General features: G+C 36.3%; 1 protein-coding gene across 1 annotated transcript in view; it reads left to right on the forward strand.

The window, feature by feature from the left end:
- The window catches only part of ANGPT1 (angiopoietin 1), a 147,326-nt gene extending 129,298 nt beyond the window's left edge, over window positions 1-18,028 (forward strand). The window contains exons 10-11 of the mRNA XM_066203536.1: window positions 16,450-16,580; window positions 17,958-18,028. Of these exons, the coding sequence (XP_066059633.1) occupies window positions 16,450-16,580; window positions 17,958-18,028 (202 nt within the window). The remainder of the gene's footprint in view (window positions 1-16,449; window positions 16,581-17,957) is intronic.
- The last annotated feature ends 1,415 nt before the right edge of the window (window positions 18,029-19,443 follow it).

Consider the following 19,443-nt stretch of genomic DNA (forward strand, 5'->3'; position numbering starts at 1 on the left):
CTTGTTAATGAAGTGGGAAAGGGATTTCTAAGGTTATGCTCCCTGCACCATGTCTTATTTTGAATTAAATAGGTTTTTATTAAATTATTTAATTATGTTTTGAAGCAGTGGATACTATTCTGCTACACACATTTGTACTGCCTTTGAGGCTCAGTGAATCTTGAGTAATTTATTTGCAGCAGGACACATGTTGCTGGTTATGGCATGTGGAGGGAAGTTTTGTGGTTTTAAACCATTCCCTTGCTGAGTCCATAAAAACCTAACTCCTATATGGTGAGTAGTAGTCACTCAGGTCAGTAAATTTTACATAAAATGTTGAGAGTAACAACAACTAGTAGCTCGACCAGTTACTGCCTAGTGAAGAAAAAGTAGATTTATGTGAGGATAATGTAATTCTAGACATAATAGTGTTATGAAATCCTTGCTGAAGGCTACTGCACAGGTACAGGAGTCTGAGAGAACTCTTTAATGAATGTGAGCTTTGGCAGAAAAATTATCAATGGAAACTCAGTAATGATCTCCTTTTTACATGCAGAGATTTCACAAGGTCTGTCCCAGCTAACAAGGGTAGCACTTAAACATGATGTGGCACCTAAAAGAAAGCTGCACAGTCCTTAATTTAATATTGACTGAGTTTTTTTGCTACTCCACTTTAAAATGACTATTTTCCTTTTGTTTTTATTCTCTTCACTATCTGCACTGTCAATCTTCTTACACAGTGTTACTCTCTTTTAAGTCTCCATTGCTTTATGCCTCCTCTACATTTACATTATGAAAGTATTTTAAATAAGTATTTTAACAAAATTTATCAAATCCTGTGTAGAATGGACTTCACTGTCCCCAAGGTAAGAGCGCCCACTTCTACCAGTAATAACACCAAAAAGAGCTACATTACTTTAAACTACTTACTTCAAAGCCTCTGTAAAGAGCTAAAAAGTACTGGTTTTATTAGCGTAGATTTTGATATAGAAGTCAGTAACATTGTTTCTTCATCTCCACTGGGCTTTGACATGAAACAGCTCCTGAATAAAAGGATCTGAGACACTTCTGGATATTTGCCACCCATGAGGAATTTTTTAATGTCAAAATTGCTCTTTGTAGAATTGTCAGACATCTCCAAGGTCATGTGGTTTTTAAATTCAGACTATCCATCACAAGGACTTAAGTGATGTGATATTTTCCTCAATTTCTATTAAAAATGCATAATATAATAATGTTATTGTTAAAATAATTTTCTTAATTAAAAGTTGTGTGCTCTTGTAACTTTTTCTCTATTTGAATTCACTTAGTTCTTGTATAATGTAAGTGTTAAACTCCTCTTATAATTCTTATGATAAACATATTAATTTTCAGAGTGTAGATTAGTGTAGTGAAAATTTGTGTACAAAGTGTAATGGATATATGTAAGGACATGTCAAATGTTAAAGATAGATACAGCATCACAGTGTGAAAATTTAGAGTTTCATTAATGTTTGCTAATCGCTGATGTGCAGAAAATTTAGTATTGCTGCATAATGTGTGTATCTTAAGTGTGCAAGCAGAAAAACTAATGCAAAAGTAAAATGCAGAATGAGGAAAAAATCTCACAGTAAAATTCACTATTAGAAAACATTTCTGTATTGGAAAAATTTCTTTAATGAAGATTTCCTGGTTGCATCATTCCCTTCACTATTATCTCTGCAAATGTAAAGTGCAGTACATTTTCAAGATCAAATTCAGGTCCAGCTCAAAATATTTAACCTGGTCATTATTCTTCTGATAACTTGGATCAAAACTGAAAAAAATGACACTTCCAGAAGTCCTGTAAAGGTAGAAAATCTGAGTACAAAAAATGGGATGTGTCTTTGATTTCAATGAGAAAAATTATATTCTTCCTGTGGATAACCAAGATCTCCATCAAAGTGAAGTTGACAACTAAGTGCTTACAAGATTATGATGAATTTATTTAGTATTAGTGACAATATCTCCAGATTAAAAACAAAACAAACAACAAAAAAAAAAAAAACTGCTTGTGAAATGTTCTGAGATGTCCACAATTTTCACTATGAGCCAAACATTCAAACTTAGATCTCCACAATGCAGAAGCAAAGAATGGGACCTGGAGGCCCTACCAGTGAGTGCGGGCTGTGTGTGCCCACACAGCTGCTGACTCTCTGCCCACTCCCTGAGCTCAGCAGAAGCTTGGTCGACCTGTCAACGTGGCCTTAAGCCCAAGCTGAAATATCCTGCCCATGAGTAGGTTCAGTGTTGCACTGACTGTGACAGTTCAGCTTCCAGCCAGGATAGAGTGTGGGCAGAATGAGCTCATGTCTGCTCAGAGAACTGACAGAGCAAGCTTTCATTTGCTTGAAAAACACAAGCAGAAATTCTTAGAGTGACCCCTATTTAATCTAGACTGTACATAGTTAAAGTCTCTCAAATCTGTTACCAGCTTCCCAGCCAACCAATGCCAGTGGTTTTTCCCTGTGCTTTTATCATTAGGAGCTCTACTGGCAAGGTTTCTAGAGCCTGATCCTGAGAACACTTTCTGCACTGATTCACTATATTTTCACCAAATACCAGCAAAGTGGTGTGGTATTTTTTTGTGAGGTTCTTTCTTTCATGAGTCAAGAAGTAAAGTGTACCTGTGGAGCCTGAAGGGAATCTGGCAAAGGGATCATCCCAGATTTTTCAGTAGTCATTTCTGCTCCAATCTTTAAGGGTTTCTTGTTCTCTTGGGGTTTGAGTTTGGGGATTTTTTTCCCTAACAAATGAGTACTTGATTTAGCTGTCTCTATCTCTAAGGTAATGGTAATAAAAAGTGATATCATTCATTATTTGGTCCACAGCAGCAATGCAGTGGATGAGTTAGACCAAAAAACAGAGGTACACACCATGTCTAAAGAGCTGCTAATTTACATAAACCTTCAAACAGATAACAATTTCGAATGTCAGAGCACAAACTTATTGTGATATCCAATACAGTGATGTTGTTATTGTTAGGTTGGTCTGCAAAGATATGCAAGAAGGAAGTACTCAACAACAATGAAAGCCTGATTAGAAAAAGAAAGAAAATGCCTCGTACTGTACAGAGTCTGGTCTTCAGTCTTCTGTTTCAGCAAATCCTAGAGACTAAAGTGTTTTCAGTTCTAAATCACTGTTGGAACAGCTCAACACAGTTGACCCTGCATGCACACTGTTAATGTTTTGCTTTCTTTTATTTAGACTTATAATTCAGTTGCACTGAAGTAAAACCTTTTTGCACCTACCTTAATGCCATTTGAACCAAAGGAGTCATTATTGTGAATCACAGCTCTTATTAGGTCATGACCTGGGTTTTTAGGGGGAAAAAGGCATGTAAAACATGCTGATCGCTGTTAGCCTGGTCAGTGTGGCACCAGGAAAGGACTTGGATCATAAATGGGTGACGGTCAGTTAACCTTTCACTCATAGATGACTGTTTGTTGGCCACAAATGACACCAAGGGAGTTGAAATATGTTTTAATAGTCTGTTTATATTTTTCTACTAAGGTCTTAGTGCCACATAACTCATTTTGGCATTTTTTAAACTTAATTTTGCATTAAGAAAACCAAGGAAAGAGTGAAGCCAATATTTATTTTTCAAATAGCTATAAACATTTCACAGAAACTCTCTATGCATCAGTCACTTATAAAATTTGTTGCCTTTTCCTAGATACTTGCCCTTATAATGAAAGCCTAACCTTAGTGTGATAATGGAGATAAAAGCCAGAGGATAAGTGTAGCATGTTGTACAATACAGACACTAATGAGTGAAGGGATCAAGCCAGACCTGTTGCACACTTTTCAGACTGAAGGTGGGACATTCTCGTGTATAAAATTATTTTTATTTTACATCCTGTTTCCAATTTAATAAATCTTTAATGAAAAAATGAATATTGTTGGTGTGGATGATACTATTTGAATAAGACAAGCCTTGGCTTTCTCTTCCCCTTTTTTTCTTCTTCTCCTTCCCCTCCTCCATTTTTAAATTTTTTTTTACACAGACTTAGGCCCTCATTCTGCAATGCACCCAAGTAATTTTCTTTTTTCTTTTAAGCACATAGTAAGTACTTTGTTAAGGCAGAACCACCAGAGCTCTCACTGAAGGTTAAGTCACTCTTGTTTCATTATGATTGCACACTCTTTAAAATGACATAAAACCAAAAAAACCCTAAAATATAATCATCAGAAAGAGATCATGACAATTATGTTGTCATTAATACTACCTTATATTGTTTCCATATTTGGAAATTATTGCTTTTCCTGTCATCTCCACAAAATGATTCTTCAATGTCTCTTGCTGTTTATTGATGTCATGAGTCTGAGTATATAGGCACCAGATAAAGCCCTTTAATTTAATTGGAGGAAATTCATAAACTGTGAACTGGCTTATCCATTAAGACTGAACAAGTTCTAACACAGGTAAGAGAAAGAAAATTCTGATTAACACTTTGCTTTGAAAATAATATCCCCCAAAACATCCTTGCATTTTTCTCTGGGATTCATGCAGTGGGAAGCACACACTTCTCGACATGAATCACAGCATAAATCTCAAAAACCTCATGCAAAGCCCAAAATATTTATTTTAATGTGTTATTCATTAACTTATTTCTTTACATTGTAGTCTGTTGGCAGCTGCAAACTCATTCCATTCCATCCACATAAAAACAATGCTTGTAGTAAGATTTGATAGGGTTATTAGGTCATTAACAACTGGAAAAAATTCTGCAACAGAATCTTCAAATGCCCAAAGAGGCACAATTGTAGAAGATTGCACTACTAGCACAGAATAAAGAATAAATAATCAAATCAAATTGATGAAAAATTAATTGCAGACTATTTCCACCTTTATCAATAATGATTAATTCCCTTATATCCAAGCTCTTCACAAGGGGAAAAAACCCCAACAACCCCCCTAGCAATTTCTAAAGCATGTCCTGACAAAGGTGATGGAGGTAGGGAAGTTCCAGGAGCACAGGTCTCATGGGGAGCAGCTGAGGGAGCTGGGGGTGCTTATTCTGGAGAAAAGAGGGCTCAGGGGAGACCTTTACCACTCTCTACAACTCCCTGAGAACAGGCTGTGGCCAGGTGAGGGTCAGCCTCTTCTCCAAGGTAACAAGTGACAAGAAGAAACAGCCTCAAGCTGCATGAGTGGACTTTTAGATTGGATATTAGGGTTTTGTTGGTTTTTTTCTCAGAAAAAGTTATCAAGCATTAGAACAGGATGCCCAGGGAGGTGGTTGAGTCAGCATCCATGGAGGTAATATAACCTTTGGAGATGTGGAGCTTAACAACATGGACTTAACAGAGCTGGATTAATGATTGAACTCGATGATCCTGAAGTTCGGTTTCAACATAAATTTTCCTATCATCTTATGATATTTGAAAGATATCTTTCACAGTTTCAATTCACTGTTGTGCCAGTAGAAACATGAGGAAAAAAGGTTATTCAACCTAGATATTTTGTCAAATTCAGTATTTAAATAATTTCTTAATGATTTCTACATGTTGCACCTTATTCAACATCCAATTTGATTTTTAAAAAGTGAGTTCGTAGGCATATTTCAGTCTGGAATTCTGATAGCTGGTGTGCCTCTCATTGCTGTTTTAGCCAACAGCTTGGATTCTACACACAGCTTCAAGCAAAATAAGCCTGTGTGAAGGGGGTATGATTCTTGAACATAATGACATCCTACTTTCATTGCATAGAAGGGTAAATATTTCCCTGAAGTGAACCCCAACAGCTGACTCATTACAGGAGGTACTTGAACCTCTGACATTTTTGGAACAGGTTCCAAAATATTTGGAATCTGAAGACATCACCTAGGTGCCAGTCCTTAGGTTTGCTCTTATTTTTCTACTCCTCACTTCCTGATTGTTACCACTTGCCCTCATAGAAAACTCAATATTTTGTGGCATTAGGTGCAGGTCTTGATCTGTTTCTCCTGCAGGACAGGGGTGCTTAAGGCACAATTTTCTCACTGCCTGGTTTGTGACCTGAGATATAATCATAAGCATGGAACTTCAGGGAAATAGTCTAATATTAAGGAGGGGCCAATATCAATTAAACTGCACTTCAGTTTCTTCCCTGAAATGTACTCTGAATCCTTGGGATAGTGGCTTGTTGCAGGTAGACTGCAGTTCTCTGCTGAACTGTATAAACATTTAATTGAACCTCCACAAGTAAAAAAAGAGTGAGGATCCAGTATCCAGGTAAAATAAAAACATGTCCATCCAGAAAGTCACTAATATTTTGTGGGTTTGTTTCTTTTTTTAATAAAGGAAAAGAAATATAAAGCCTATGGAACTTCAAGAACTAGGGATGTACATATGTACATATTCTTTTGTATCTCTGTAAATAGAAATGACACATTTAAATGTCATCTTCATAGCTTTCTTCTTCTAATTGCAAAAACAACATAGCAAAGTTTTAATTAACATAACTGACCAGTTAAGATGGACTTAGGATATTTAACTTTCTTAAACCACAACTATAGATAATTTCAGGCATAATTCCAGCGCAATCATTACAAAGGAAAAAAAAAAGGAACAAAAACTCCCACAAGAAACTCAAATCAAAACCCTAGCACCCCTTCCCCCAACCTACATTGACTACATACTCTTTAGACACATTAATTTCTAAATACCAACTTATCTCAGAAAGATTAATATAAATTTTAACGTGTCTATCTATGATATTAGTAACTTCTGTAGTTACTTGTAATTAATGACTTTCAATTAAGTGAACTCTATGATAAATACTTTACTCTGGCCTGTAAATGATATTTCTCAATGACACTGCGTGGTAAGAAGAGCCCAGTATCTCTACAGTAGCCATCAGGGTAAAAGTAAGCATGAACAGCATGCTGATACATGAAGTTTTCTATTTCCATTTTATCTAAAACAGTTAATTAGGATAATGTATGACCTCTGTGGATGACAGTGTATAATTAATGTCACCCTGAGTACAACTAAAGCATAGATTTATGATATCCACTATTACAATATATCTCCATGGATTTCAACAAACTATATTTATGAGATTTTTGGAACTTCCAAGCATATTTTGGAAGAAGTATTAAGTTTAAATTTTACTGTAGCTGTGTGGGTCTCTTTTACTGGATTTTCAAACATGATTAATCAATTTAAAGATAAATCAAATTTCCAACAAATGTTCACTGAACTTTTCCACTAACTTGAATGTCTGTAAAACAGATCCTTAAATAAAGATACACAAACACCACAAGCTTCAGCCATTTAGTAAAGATAAGCATCAGAAGGCCTGATTGCTTATATAAACCTTAAAAACTTTTAAAATATTACTTTCTCTGTAGAGTCCCTGTATTTCTGTGCTGAAAAAAATCCCTTAAGAAACAGTTTTGGCACTTCTGCTTTTTGCTTCAGCCAAACCCAGGAAGTATGTTTGAGTAGGGAGAAAAATATTTTTTAATTTTAGGTTACATTTTGAATTAGGCAAACTTCTCTAACCGTGGCTTTGTCCATGTGCTGGGAAAAAGTTCAGATAACTTCTAATTTTGTATTTTATTTTTTAAGAAGGTCATCAATCTTCAATGATATAAAATAATTTGCATTATCATTGAGCATAGTTCAGTGTTTATATGTCCATTTAAAACATCAATCATCTCTAGTTATTTCAAGCTTGAAATTAATTCAGCTCCTACTGAATTTAATTTTATAAATTAATGTTATGTTTTATGGAGCCATGAATAAGGAAAAAAGTGGTAGTTTCTGCAGCAACAGGAAATCTTAACATTTATATAGCTGGTGAGAGAGTGAATTTCTTTTTCTGTAGCAAGAATTTAACTTTCATTTAATAAAAAATGTAATAAATCTAATAACTGAAAAGTTTCATTTCCGATTTTCACGAGAAAAAATATTGGTGGGTGATTTTGTTTTAATAAGTATTGTGTTGAAAAATGGTTTTAACAGAAAATGGTAGTAGCGGATTAATGTATCTCTTCTGTGCTGTGTTTGGTGAGAGATTAGAGTAGAGGGAATTCTTTCTGTTCAACACATCATTGTGATAGTGGCCTTAAATATGTTTCTGTTTCTGTTAGCAGTAAAACCCAGTGTTACTGTGTGTTTCCTCTCCATCACCACTATGCTACTGACATCAGCTGCAAACCTAGCAGCTCACACCACCACAGTGAGTTTCTGTGGCTTCTGCAGCATGTATTTCAAGTAATAGAAGCATATGTTTGCCTCCTCACTGTCCAGAATAAACATATTTTTAAACGCTTGCTGTAAACTGTGTCAAAGCACCATTTATCTGCTCACAGCAGTGTGACAGGCCATGTGCTGTATATTGGGAATAATTTCTCTGATGGTAGATCCGGATATGTTTTAATTATCTCTACCCAGTGTACTTTTACTCAATTAGTACAGTGCTTTACTCAATTATTAATCAGACTTAATATAGAAAAAGCAAATTTGTTGCATTATATGTAAAAACTCACAATCCATACAACATCCAGGCTTACTAGACTATTTCCTATTTTGCTGTAATGTGTAGGTGTGTTTTTTTATTCACAGCTGGGTTGTTTGCTTGTTCAATGTCCAGAATAAACACAGTTTTCTCCTTTGACTTGTCAGGTCTGAAGTTCAAACAGAAGCTAAAATTGCTGTGGGCTCTTAGAGAGAAAACAAGTTTTTCTGTTAACAGTGTGCAATTCCAAGGAAGGATCCTTCTACTATAAAGCATTTATTATCCCTTAGACAGGTTGTACTGAAACAATTGCAAGGGAAAACTGATCATATTCATTTATAGCTGTATTTTACATTAACATTTTATCTTTAAAATTGGCAGATATATGTTCTTACTCTGGATATATTGAATTAATATTTTGTTGCCAGGCACATTTCAGTTGTCTCAACAGAAAAATGGGCAAGGAGCTGCAGTGATGTCAGGCAATAATTACAGCAGTGAGTCATTGCTACAGAGCAATTGAGGAGAAATACAGAGGTTATTTTGTCTTACACTTTTCTAAAGGAAATGTAGAAGGAAATTATTTTCATGTGCAGGCAGCAAGAATATCAAGAGCCAAGTTAAAAATCTGTTCAAGTTGTCAGTTACTTATTGCATTATTCAGGTTTTCAACATTTTGCAGAGCCAATCATGCCTACTGTTTGCAGTTACAAACTCTATTAGGAATATAATAAAGTTAAATTAAAATTCCATGAATTTACCAAGTACAGTTTTGTAAGTTTGTACTAAAGATAGGAGTGGGAAAATTTAGTGTTCTTATTGTTGGTATTTCTGGTTTTCTCCAATCAAACACCAACTGTGATATTCCCTTTCTGCTTCTTTGTGGTACTTTTACATCAGTTATTCATTCAAAGGCAGAGATCAAGGTGGTGAATTGTTCTTGCAATGCAATTAAATAAGATAGAAAGAGTTCAAAATTTTGTGAGTAGTGGTAACTAAGCTTTTGTCTTCTTCCAACCTGTCTTGTTTCCTCAATTTCTCCAAAGTATTTTTCATTTCTTAGGGCAGCTTTTAGTTTATTTCTAATAATTATTTACCTCATCTGGTGTTATATTCTTGGTAGCTAGTTAATTTTGATTAATGTTAAAAAAAAATTGGGTTTTTTAATTTAGTTGGTTTTCATAAGGAGAGTATGCACTGCCATAATGAAATCTAAATATTTCCTCCACTTCCTTTCAAAGAAAAAAATAAAGGTTATGTTTAAGAAGAAGTTTTATTTCCTAAAAAAGAAAAAGGTTCCAAATGGGTGCCCAGGCAATCTATCTGTAATCTGGACAAGGGCACTAAGATACCTTTTACTCTACAATCCATCAGAGTTCAAACTCATAGGGATCTCCCTGGTCACCACAGATGGGTCATGCTCTATCTCTACTGAGGAGATGATCTTTCCACTGATTTTAAAAACTAGCAGACACAAGAGTTGTTTCCCGCTATCCTTCAGTACTAAATGATGAAAAAGTTAGGGTATATAGGTAAAATACCGGGGTTAGGATTCCCAGATAGTTACCACATCATATTTAGTTCCATGTTGAGCTGGCTTTTGGCAGACATTTTAGTTTTGACCTCAGTGACAGCAGTATTTCTCTAGAGTGATTATTTAGATTTTTGTTTCTCCTGTTCACAACGTTATCTATCATTGAATATTTGTAAGGTGTCTTTGTTACAGAGGTGATTTTGCTATTTATGGAACACTGTTACTGTTGGGACACTTGGTGAGATTTTGTTCAGGAAAATCTCTGCAAGTTGGGAGACTTGGTGCAATATGTTCAGGAAAAGGCACATTGGCAAGGATTCTAAGAAACTAACAATATTTAACGTAGACATGATCTCTTATTAATTGATAATAAATGGGGTTTGATTCCAAAATAATTAATTAAAGCATTTTTGAGGGGAAAAAAAAAAACAAACCTGAACTTAAGATCAAGCTGCTGTCTGGTTTAGTTTTCTTATATTTCTTCCTTAGTATTATAATAATTAATGTCTTAGAGTATCTTAAGTATAATATAATACTGATATAATATAATACTCGGTATAATCTCATACTGGGTCCAGCTAAGTGGTTGCAGTTCAGTGGACTTTGGATCACAAAGGGACTTAATCACCTAAATTCCATTATGAATGGGATTATTTGACTAACACAACATTTCATGAAACTCTACCAACTTCAGCATCTTTACAAGTGGGTTTAGTTTCAGAAACTGAAGCTGTCTAAAATTTAGATGCAGCTGTTAAGCAGATGGAAGATGCGAGTCAAATCCTTCTTCAACCTCAAACATTTCTAAACTAGAGGGCAAAGTAATGTCAGTCACAGGGGTTCTAAAAACAAAAATGTCTTTCATATGCCTAACATGCAGGACATACCTAACTGGTGACCAGTAGGTTAGAAGGACTGAGATGTAGGTACCCTCTGTTGCTGTCAAAGTTAGGAAAAACTAAAAACCCAGTGAGGAGAGATCTCAGAAAAGGAAACTCTGGGTACAGGATTCTGATCCCCATGTAACTAATTTTTTTCCATGATCATTTCCATCAAAATTATCTACCCCTCATTTGAGAAGGGATCAGAATCTGGAATTCCCTCCTGCCATGTGGAATGAGAAGGCTGGAGAAAGGACATTTTAGGCTGCAGAAGCATAACTGAGGTAGGAATTTGGAGGCATCCTTTTTAAGTATTTCTCAAAGGCAAGCTTTGATGTGTTCCTCTCCATTCATCATGATGCATCTTTTAAGTCCTACTTCATGACTCCTGGTTCCCTCTATTTAGTTTTTAAGGATATTATGCCATTACTCATATTTATGAATTCCAGTCATGAAGATCTCTGCTCAAATTTTTAGAATCACGGCAACTGTAAAATTTGCACTTAACTCAAGATACTTAAGAGATGCACACTGAGGTAGGTGAGATGGCTCTCTACATCTCTTAATGATGGTTGTTCATGTTTGCAGTAAGCTATGATCTTGTTTTTTTTGTTTACGGACAAAGAAATTATTACTCACAGACAAAGCTGGATATGACTTCTTAGCTGTTTCATTGAAACTGCTATAAATAAAGGACTGAGAGATTTTTAGCAACTCTAACAGAAAAAAAAATAGAGAAAAAGTAGCTAATTTTACATCCTGGGAGTTATAGTGAGCTCTCACTGGTTGTAGTAAAAATAAATAAATAAATACAAAGGCTAAAGTTAGATGTCTGGTATGTAAAGCACTGCATCAGAAACTATTTCCTGCACTGTTAGTGTTATTTAGCACAGAACTTTTTCACATGGATTTATGATTGCATTTATTTTTTAGAGTTCTTTATATCTCATTCTGTATGTTGCAATTTTCACAGCTGTATGTTGCAAAACGATACCATTTTAATTTTTTGTTATTTATTTAGAATTATCCCAAGTTTATTTGTTAAGCTTTTTAAACAGGGTATGAAGACAGTTAAGCTGTATAAGTATATTTGAAAGAATTTGAGGTCACCTAATCACTGTAAAAGCAAAAATTTCTGATGTAAATTTAAAATGCCATTTCAGGCTGCCCTGCAGTAGTTTTTGTAATTTTTTTAGATCTCTTTGCACACAATATACCTTACTTTTGTTTCATGTGACTGCAGATAGTTGTGTCACACAATAAGAAAAATGAAAAGCAAAACATGCTCAACCCCCTCATGTCCTCACCCCCTGAGAAGTGAAATCCCAAGCTGTCATTGCTCTAATATCACCAGGAAAAAAATGCAGAATGTTTCTAATATCCATGCTAGATAAGATATCACAGTAGGAATATTTTTAAAAATCTGTTGTTCTCAAGTGTCCCACCTATGAACGTTGCTAGTTTTTAAATGAGTGCTGCTCTGTTTCTCACAGTGTATTTAGAATTCCATAAAAAATTCAATGGAAGCCTTCAAAATTTAATATACAAATGCAGTATTTCTCTTACTCCTATTTACTCATGATTTAATTGCTGTTGCTTATTTGTTGCTTTTTCAGTTTCACTCTATGCAGATAAAGTAGATTTGTTCTTGCTTTTCTGACCACAAATTTATGTTTCCTCCCTAACGTGTCAGTCAGAGCACTGTTTCCCCTTCTTTCCTTGATCAGAATTTCCTGGCTGTGAGCAAGTGGAAAGACAGGAGATGTACTCCTAAAAATGTTCTGTGACTTTTAATTACTGTTCTTTGACAGTAATGAGTTGCTATTTATTCTTAACTTCATTTCCTTTTTCTCCATGAACAACCAAGTGTAACTATATCCTGAATTGCCGTTTTTTCTCAGGGTGGGAAGCTGTGTCCTAGTAGTTATTTGAAATTTGTTTTAAAGGTTCAATCCTACCAATCTGAATCTGAGGATACTGAATAACTAATGAAGTCCAAGTAGTAAGGTGTCTAGTGATCCTAGGAGCTAATGAGCTCATCAGTTGGCCTACTGCTGTGCTGACTTGCTGCCTCAAGCAGACTAGTTTGGACCTGTATGGCTTGAACTGAAGCTCCTGATTGCCTCAGGACCGGTTCTGGGTTTTGACTGAGATCTGATTTTGGTGTAAAGTAGCACCAGCTTTGCAGTGTCATTTTTTCCAAAATGGGCAATTCCAATTCAGGGAGAAAAGCCCAAAGAAACAGAATTACTGTTTCACGCTGTGGTCCATCTGCACATGGCTGCAGCATGATAAGCACACTTGAGTTCAGAGCCAAGTTAAGCTTTATTCTTTTAAAGTCACTGGAGACCTACTAGACAAATTGTGTTGGGGCACAGTCAAACATAACTGGCAAGATCTACATCTGTGATGAGTAGAATGTTTGTAAAATATCAGGGAAAGAGCTTGTAAATAATCCTAATGCCCTCCCCCTTTGGGGAAAACATTGAATACCAAGTAATATTTATTTCTTTATGTTTTATGTTTTCTTAGATGGTACTCTTTTTTTTTTTTTTTTTTCTTTACTAAGTGGGTTTTATAATGTTGATTGCTAATAAAAAGGTTTGGCTAACCTTGTCTTTCTTTTTTATTTAAGTAAACAGCCTTTGCTTTTTATACTGACATTATGAGACTTCTGTGAGCTTCAGTGTGGCTGATGTAATGAGGATGTACAGCCATTTAAACTCAAATCGTAGATATCACGTGAAAAAATAATTTTTCTATCAACACAATCTCAGAGAAGTTTATTTTGTTCTGCAAAATATTAGGCACATCCCAAAAAACAAGGCAGAAGTCCAATGAATGAAGATGGGATCAATTCCAGCCTTTCATTTGTATGAAACAAAGAAGTGGACATGTGCAAAGACAGATCTTAGATTAATCTTGTCTAAAAAAACATCCTTTGATAGATTAACATGGTTGTTACAGGCTAATTTCCACCATGATTGGGCAATAGCACAATGCAATGACCTTCCTGAATTCCTGTCCCTAGGTTGTTTCTTGTTAAATTGCAAAGGATTTTCACAGTCTTTTATTGGGGCTTACACTTGACATTATCTATTTTTGTGCTATCAGAAAGTATTTGACTATGCACGATATTTGTATTTAATCCAATAAGTTTTGTATGTTTATGTGTGTGTAGTTATCTATCTATATATACAAAATTTGCTCTAAGGATTTAGTCCAAAGGTATTTAATCATCAGCCTCAGCCATGTAGCATTCAAAATTCAAATTAAGGAAGGCAGTGTAGCTACTTTGAAAGGATAAATCTGACAAGACCTTTTTAATTTTTTTTTTAAATTTTAAAATATTCATGCTTAGCATCTACTGTATTTATTTTTAGAGTTGAACAAAAGGCATATAGGAAGAAATAAACTGAAAATTAGGTGAAGTTCACATCAGTCTACAAGTGTGTAACTCTGTAGGTTGTGAAGTTCTGGTGCTATGCCTTCACATTTTGAGTAACCTCATTGGATATCCTGACAAGGCTTTTCTGTAATGAGTTTCTGTGACAAGTTTAATCCAATTGGCTTTGTTTGGATGTAATATCCACCCACAGATGCACACAAAACAACAAAAAAAAAACCACCCCAAAACTAAACCAATGAAAACCAGCAGCCATGCACTTGATTAAGGAAAGCTGTCATATGGTGCCCTTGCTCTCATAAGCAGAATTCGGCTCTAAAGTTCTGTGGGAGAACTGGGTTTTATTTCAATCTCAGTCTTGGGACAGACTTTCTTCATCTCAGAAAAATGCCAATGGCTTAACTACTGCTACTACTGTAGGCTAGAAAGGTTAGGAATGTTCTCTACTCCTGCTGTTAATACTGTGAATACTGCAGCAAAGTATTTTTTCCATCTAAACAAATGGATGAATGACAGTCTAGTAAAGGCATTTACTCTTTTATTCATACAAAGTAACTAGATAAAAATACAACTGAGAGACGGTGACAGTCAGTGACTCCCATCTGCTCTCCTTGTTCCCTCTGTCTGTGGGAGAAGCTGGGAAAACTTTTTCTAGGATAGAACTCACAGGTAAATCACAGAGAGAAGCAGAAATGTCGCCTGCTTAAGTCCTGCCTCTGTTCTTGTAACTCCTTGATATTGAAAAAATATGTTTCTCTTTAATAACCTTAGAAGAAAGAGAACAGATGTCTCACTTCAGTGGAGAAGTCTATCCTACATTTTATCAAATCATATTCTTGGTTAGCCCTGTGGCTGATTTATTCCTAGCCTGTAGATTCAGTGAGACAGGGGCAGGATGTCTCTTCCCCTCTTATTTGTTCCAGTGGCAAGGGCTTGCTCCTGAGTGGCTTCAAATTTCTCCTATGACACTGAGATCCTGTCTTTTCCTTCTTGCATATGAAGCTATTATGACAAAGGATACCTTAATCTTCCTGCAGTCTCCTCTCCTCTCCTCTCCTCTCCTCTCCTCTCCTCTCCTCTCCTCTCCTCTCCTCTCCTCTCCTCTCCTCTCCTCTCCTCTCCTCTCCTCTCCTCTCCTCTCCTCTCCTCTCCTCTCCTCTCCTCTCCTCTCCTCTCCTCTCCTCTCCTCTCCTCTCCTCTCCTCTCCTCTCCTCTCCTCTCCTCTCCTCTCCTCTCCTCTCCTCTCCTCTCCTCTCCTCTCCTCTCCTCTCCTCTCCTCTCCTCTCCTCTCCTCTCCTCTCCTCTCCTCTCCTCTCCTCTCCTCTCCTCTCCTCTCCTCTCCTCTCCTCTCCTCTCCTCTCCTCTCCTCTCCTCTCCTCTCCTCTCCTCTCCTCTCCTCTCCTCTCCTCTCCTCTCCTCTCCTCTCCTCTCCTCTCCTCTCCTCTCCTCTCCATGTACTCAGTGTGAACCCAGATACTCAGTGTTTCCTTGGTGGGACAGAGGTACTGCATTCCACATTCCTGCAGCCGGCACATTTGGCTGCTGGCAGCTGAGCTCTGGCTCCTAGCTCATGGTTGTGGTTTCAACTAGCTAAAAGACTCCTTTTAAAAAAGAGATGCTTTGCATTGAAAATTAGAAAGACTTTTGTGGCTTGAACTCTAAGTTATTCTCCTTTCATCACTCAGAGACAGCTTTGGCAGAACTGGGTTGTTGGCTTGTACTGTAAATGGTGGAATGAAAAGTTCTAAGGCTGCTAAAATCCTCTCCCAAGCCCAGGCATTAATAACATGACTCCTGTTAACTGGGGTTGCTGTTTCTGTGCCACAGTAAAGAAACCAGCTGCTTGAGTACTCAGTTATTCTGGCAATGTATTCCAGATATCTGGGCATCTCTTCTCACTCCTCCTCTCTCACTCCCTCAACTTTGTTGTATTTCCAGTTCCAATTCCTTGAGCTCAGTTCTAGTCTGGAAAAAGGACTATGTGCTACTACAGATACACTGAAAAACCCTAAATCTCCCCTTTTCACACCTGAAACAACACAGAGATTGAGCCAAAGCACAAGACTTTTATGAATTTTCTGGGTGCACTTCATACAATGCCAACCTGATGTGGAAAAAGTCTGAATCTCTTCTTTTCCTTTTCTATTTTTGTGACCATGATTATTTTCTCTTGTTGTTTCAGGCTTTATTTAAAAGGTCACAGTGGAACTGCTGGAAAACAAAGTAGCCTGATCTTGCACGGTGCTGAATTCAGTACAAAAGATGCTGACAATGACAACTGCATGTGTAAATGTGCTCTCATGTTGACTGGAGGTGAGTACAACTGACTCTGAAAATATGGGACACTAATAGGAATCTACTGGTTTTTCCTAAAGCAACCATGGATAAAGTTTTATCACAGATGTACAAGTCCTGAGTTAAAACTTTTATTATCATTCTTAGTGCTACATATATATATATATATATATATATATATATATATATATATATATATATATATATACACACACATATACATATACATATATATATATATGTATATATACATATATATACATATACATATATATATATATAGTCATAATGCCAATTCCTCTAGATTCCTATCAGCAGAGCAAGGAGTTTTCAGAGATGCAATCAGTATACTGCACTGAAGCTGTTGCAACAATGTCAAAGAGGAAAGCATAAGTTAGTGTAATTTTTTAGGCAAGAAAGGCAAAATAAAAAAGAAAAAGATAAAAGACTAAAAAGGTGGGAAGAAGTTTGTGAGAAGTTGAATAATCAACCAGCAAAAGAAGAGAGAAATGGCCAGGTATTAGATATTAGACAGTAAAGTTCAGAAACAACCGAAGTCTAGACTTGTTATCCATTCATTTTATCATTATTATCTCTTCACTATATCATTATCTATTTCACTTAGGGATGTGATTCTGTTATTAAGATACTTATAATGGCTAAACTTTCTCTGTTAGGTGAGCATAATGCATAAAAACGCTAAATGACTAATTCACTCACCTGTGAAAGACTAGACCTGTAACCCCTGTTCAAATCAACAGGATTTAAGCTGATATCCTCTGTGAGCTGAGTCAAACTACGGAAGAAATGAAAGAAAAGTTGAGGTGGGGAAGAGCACAGACAAGTTACACTGGGACAGTTTAATGTCCCAAGTGAATCTGACTGCCACCAAGAATAGTGTATACCTTTGGTATTTGTTCCCTCTAGCGCAGAAAATAAATATCTGAGATTTTCTCTCCATTTAGACTCCTAATGCTCCTAAGATGGAGAATTTTCTCTGGCAAATGATAATTATTCCTAGTTCCTATATGGGCAAGATAATTTTTATCTCTGGAATACCTTATTATAGCAGAAAGCTTAAATTGGAATTCTTTGGTTAGCTGACTGTATGACCAAGAATGGCCCTTTCTTATCTTCACATCTGATCTTGTTTAGAGACTCTCTCTCTCAAGGATTTCTAACTTTCCTGGAAAAAATCCTATAGCATGTAAATTTTTCAGTATTTTGGATCAGACTGTAAATATGTATTATTTGTGGTTACTGATTGAATTCAGCTCATATCACATCCAGGCACATATGAACCTCTAAAGCAATCATCTGCTAACGGAAGATGGTTTCCCATCACCAAGAATTTATGTCAGATGCAAAACCCAACTCCTCATTCTCTTTTTCTAGCTGGAAGTGACCCATTTGGGAAAGTCTTTAAGGAGCCAATTTTTCAAGCTCCCCTAACTTCCTTCCTCTAGGGATATCCTATTAGACGTTGTCATGGGAAACGTCTTCCAATGGACAGGTGATCAGACACTACCTTTGCATTTCTATAAAAAATAAAAGCTAACCAGATAGATGTGGACAGAGATAGTGGATAAGAAGACAGTTGTTTATTTTAATTAAAGCGGTTGACCTTTCCTTTAGAGAACACACTAAATTAAAGTGGTGTTACTTCCAGGGCAGGCCAGAGTCTAGTGCGAAGCTCCTGAGTGTGGATTGTGTCTGTGCTGAAGTGCAGACTCATTCATGTGTCTGAGCTGCCTGGAAACACCTCTACTTCCAGGCAGCTCGTTCTGGGAGCTGAGGGCTTTGTTTATTTTCCTGCTCTGAGTTCTATGACAGGTCAACACCCCTCTAAGGTCAGCCTGCTGTTGAACAACTGTTCCACAAGGTTCATGTACATTCCTGTAAATCAACAGCATAACCACATATTGAAATTTACTAGTACCAAATGAAAATAATAGGGAGGATTGGAGAGAATTACCAAAGGCTGAGGAAACCAGAAGTTTAGCAAATCACACAGTAAAAGGAGATGCAATAAGCCTTTGGAGATAGATGAGTCTACTCTTTTAGACTAGACTCCGAGTACTGCTCCTTTGGAGACAGGTTGTACATCGCTGTAACTTGTAGTTCCTCAAGAAAGATTTCAATCATGCTAGAGTTCTCCTCTAACACTCTACTATGCTTTTCTTCTTGAAACAACTTTCTCATTCCTTGAGGAAAAATCAGAATTTAATTAAAACCCAAAACATCTTTTTTGGGAGTATATTTCAGTTTTGTACCAGAAAGACTAATTTAGAAAAGAAGCAATGATAACAGGTTTTGGAAAACCTCCTTTTATTTTTTTTTCCAAAAGATATCAGACTGTTAGTATTGGCAACATCACAGAGAGCTCTTTAATGATGGAATGGTATGAAATCTGCAAGCAATCTAGCAGTTCTAGCTATCTTGACAGTTTTGGGTGAGTCTGTTATCTCTATGAGGTGAACTGAATATATTTATGTCAGGAATAAAGGCTGAGATAGGCCAAAGCTCAAGACAGTGATATGGTTATAATCAAGGTTGAAAATAAAAATGTGAGGAAAAACACACATTTCTCTCTGTGATCTTGCTAGTTGTCAGTTTTATTTTGGTCTATATCATAAAATATTATTCTCCCTCCTCTTATATCTCATCCCTCTTCCCTAGAATGAGAAATTAAATACTGGAGAATAATACAGGAGAACCAATAGTGCATTGTGTGTGTGTCTTTTCTTGTCTTTTCAAGAGCCATGCTATGCTATTTGGCTCTATCTTTACATGGATTTTAGGGAATGCCTTCAAAATTGAGCATGAGGCTGAATTCTTAACCCCTCTAAAACCGTCATCGTATTTAAAATATTTTAGCTGC

The sequence above is a fragment of the Chamaea fasciata genome, unplaced genomic scaffold, assembly GCF_029207755.1.
Source record: "Chamaea fasciata isolate MVZ Bird 193981 ecotype frontalis unplaced genomic scaffold, bChaFas1.0.hap1 SCAF_1, whole genome shotgun sequence".
NCBI lineage: Eukaryota > Metazoa > Chordata > Aves > Passeriformes > Sylviidae > Chamaea > Chamaea fasciata.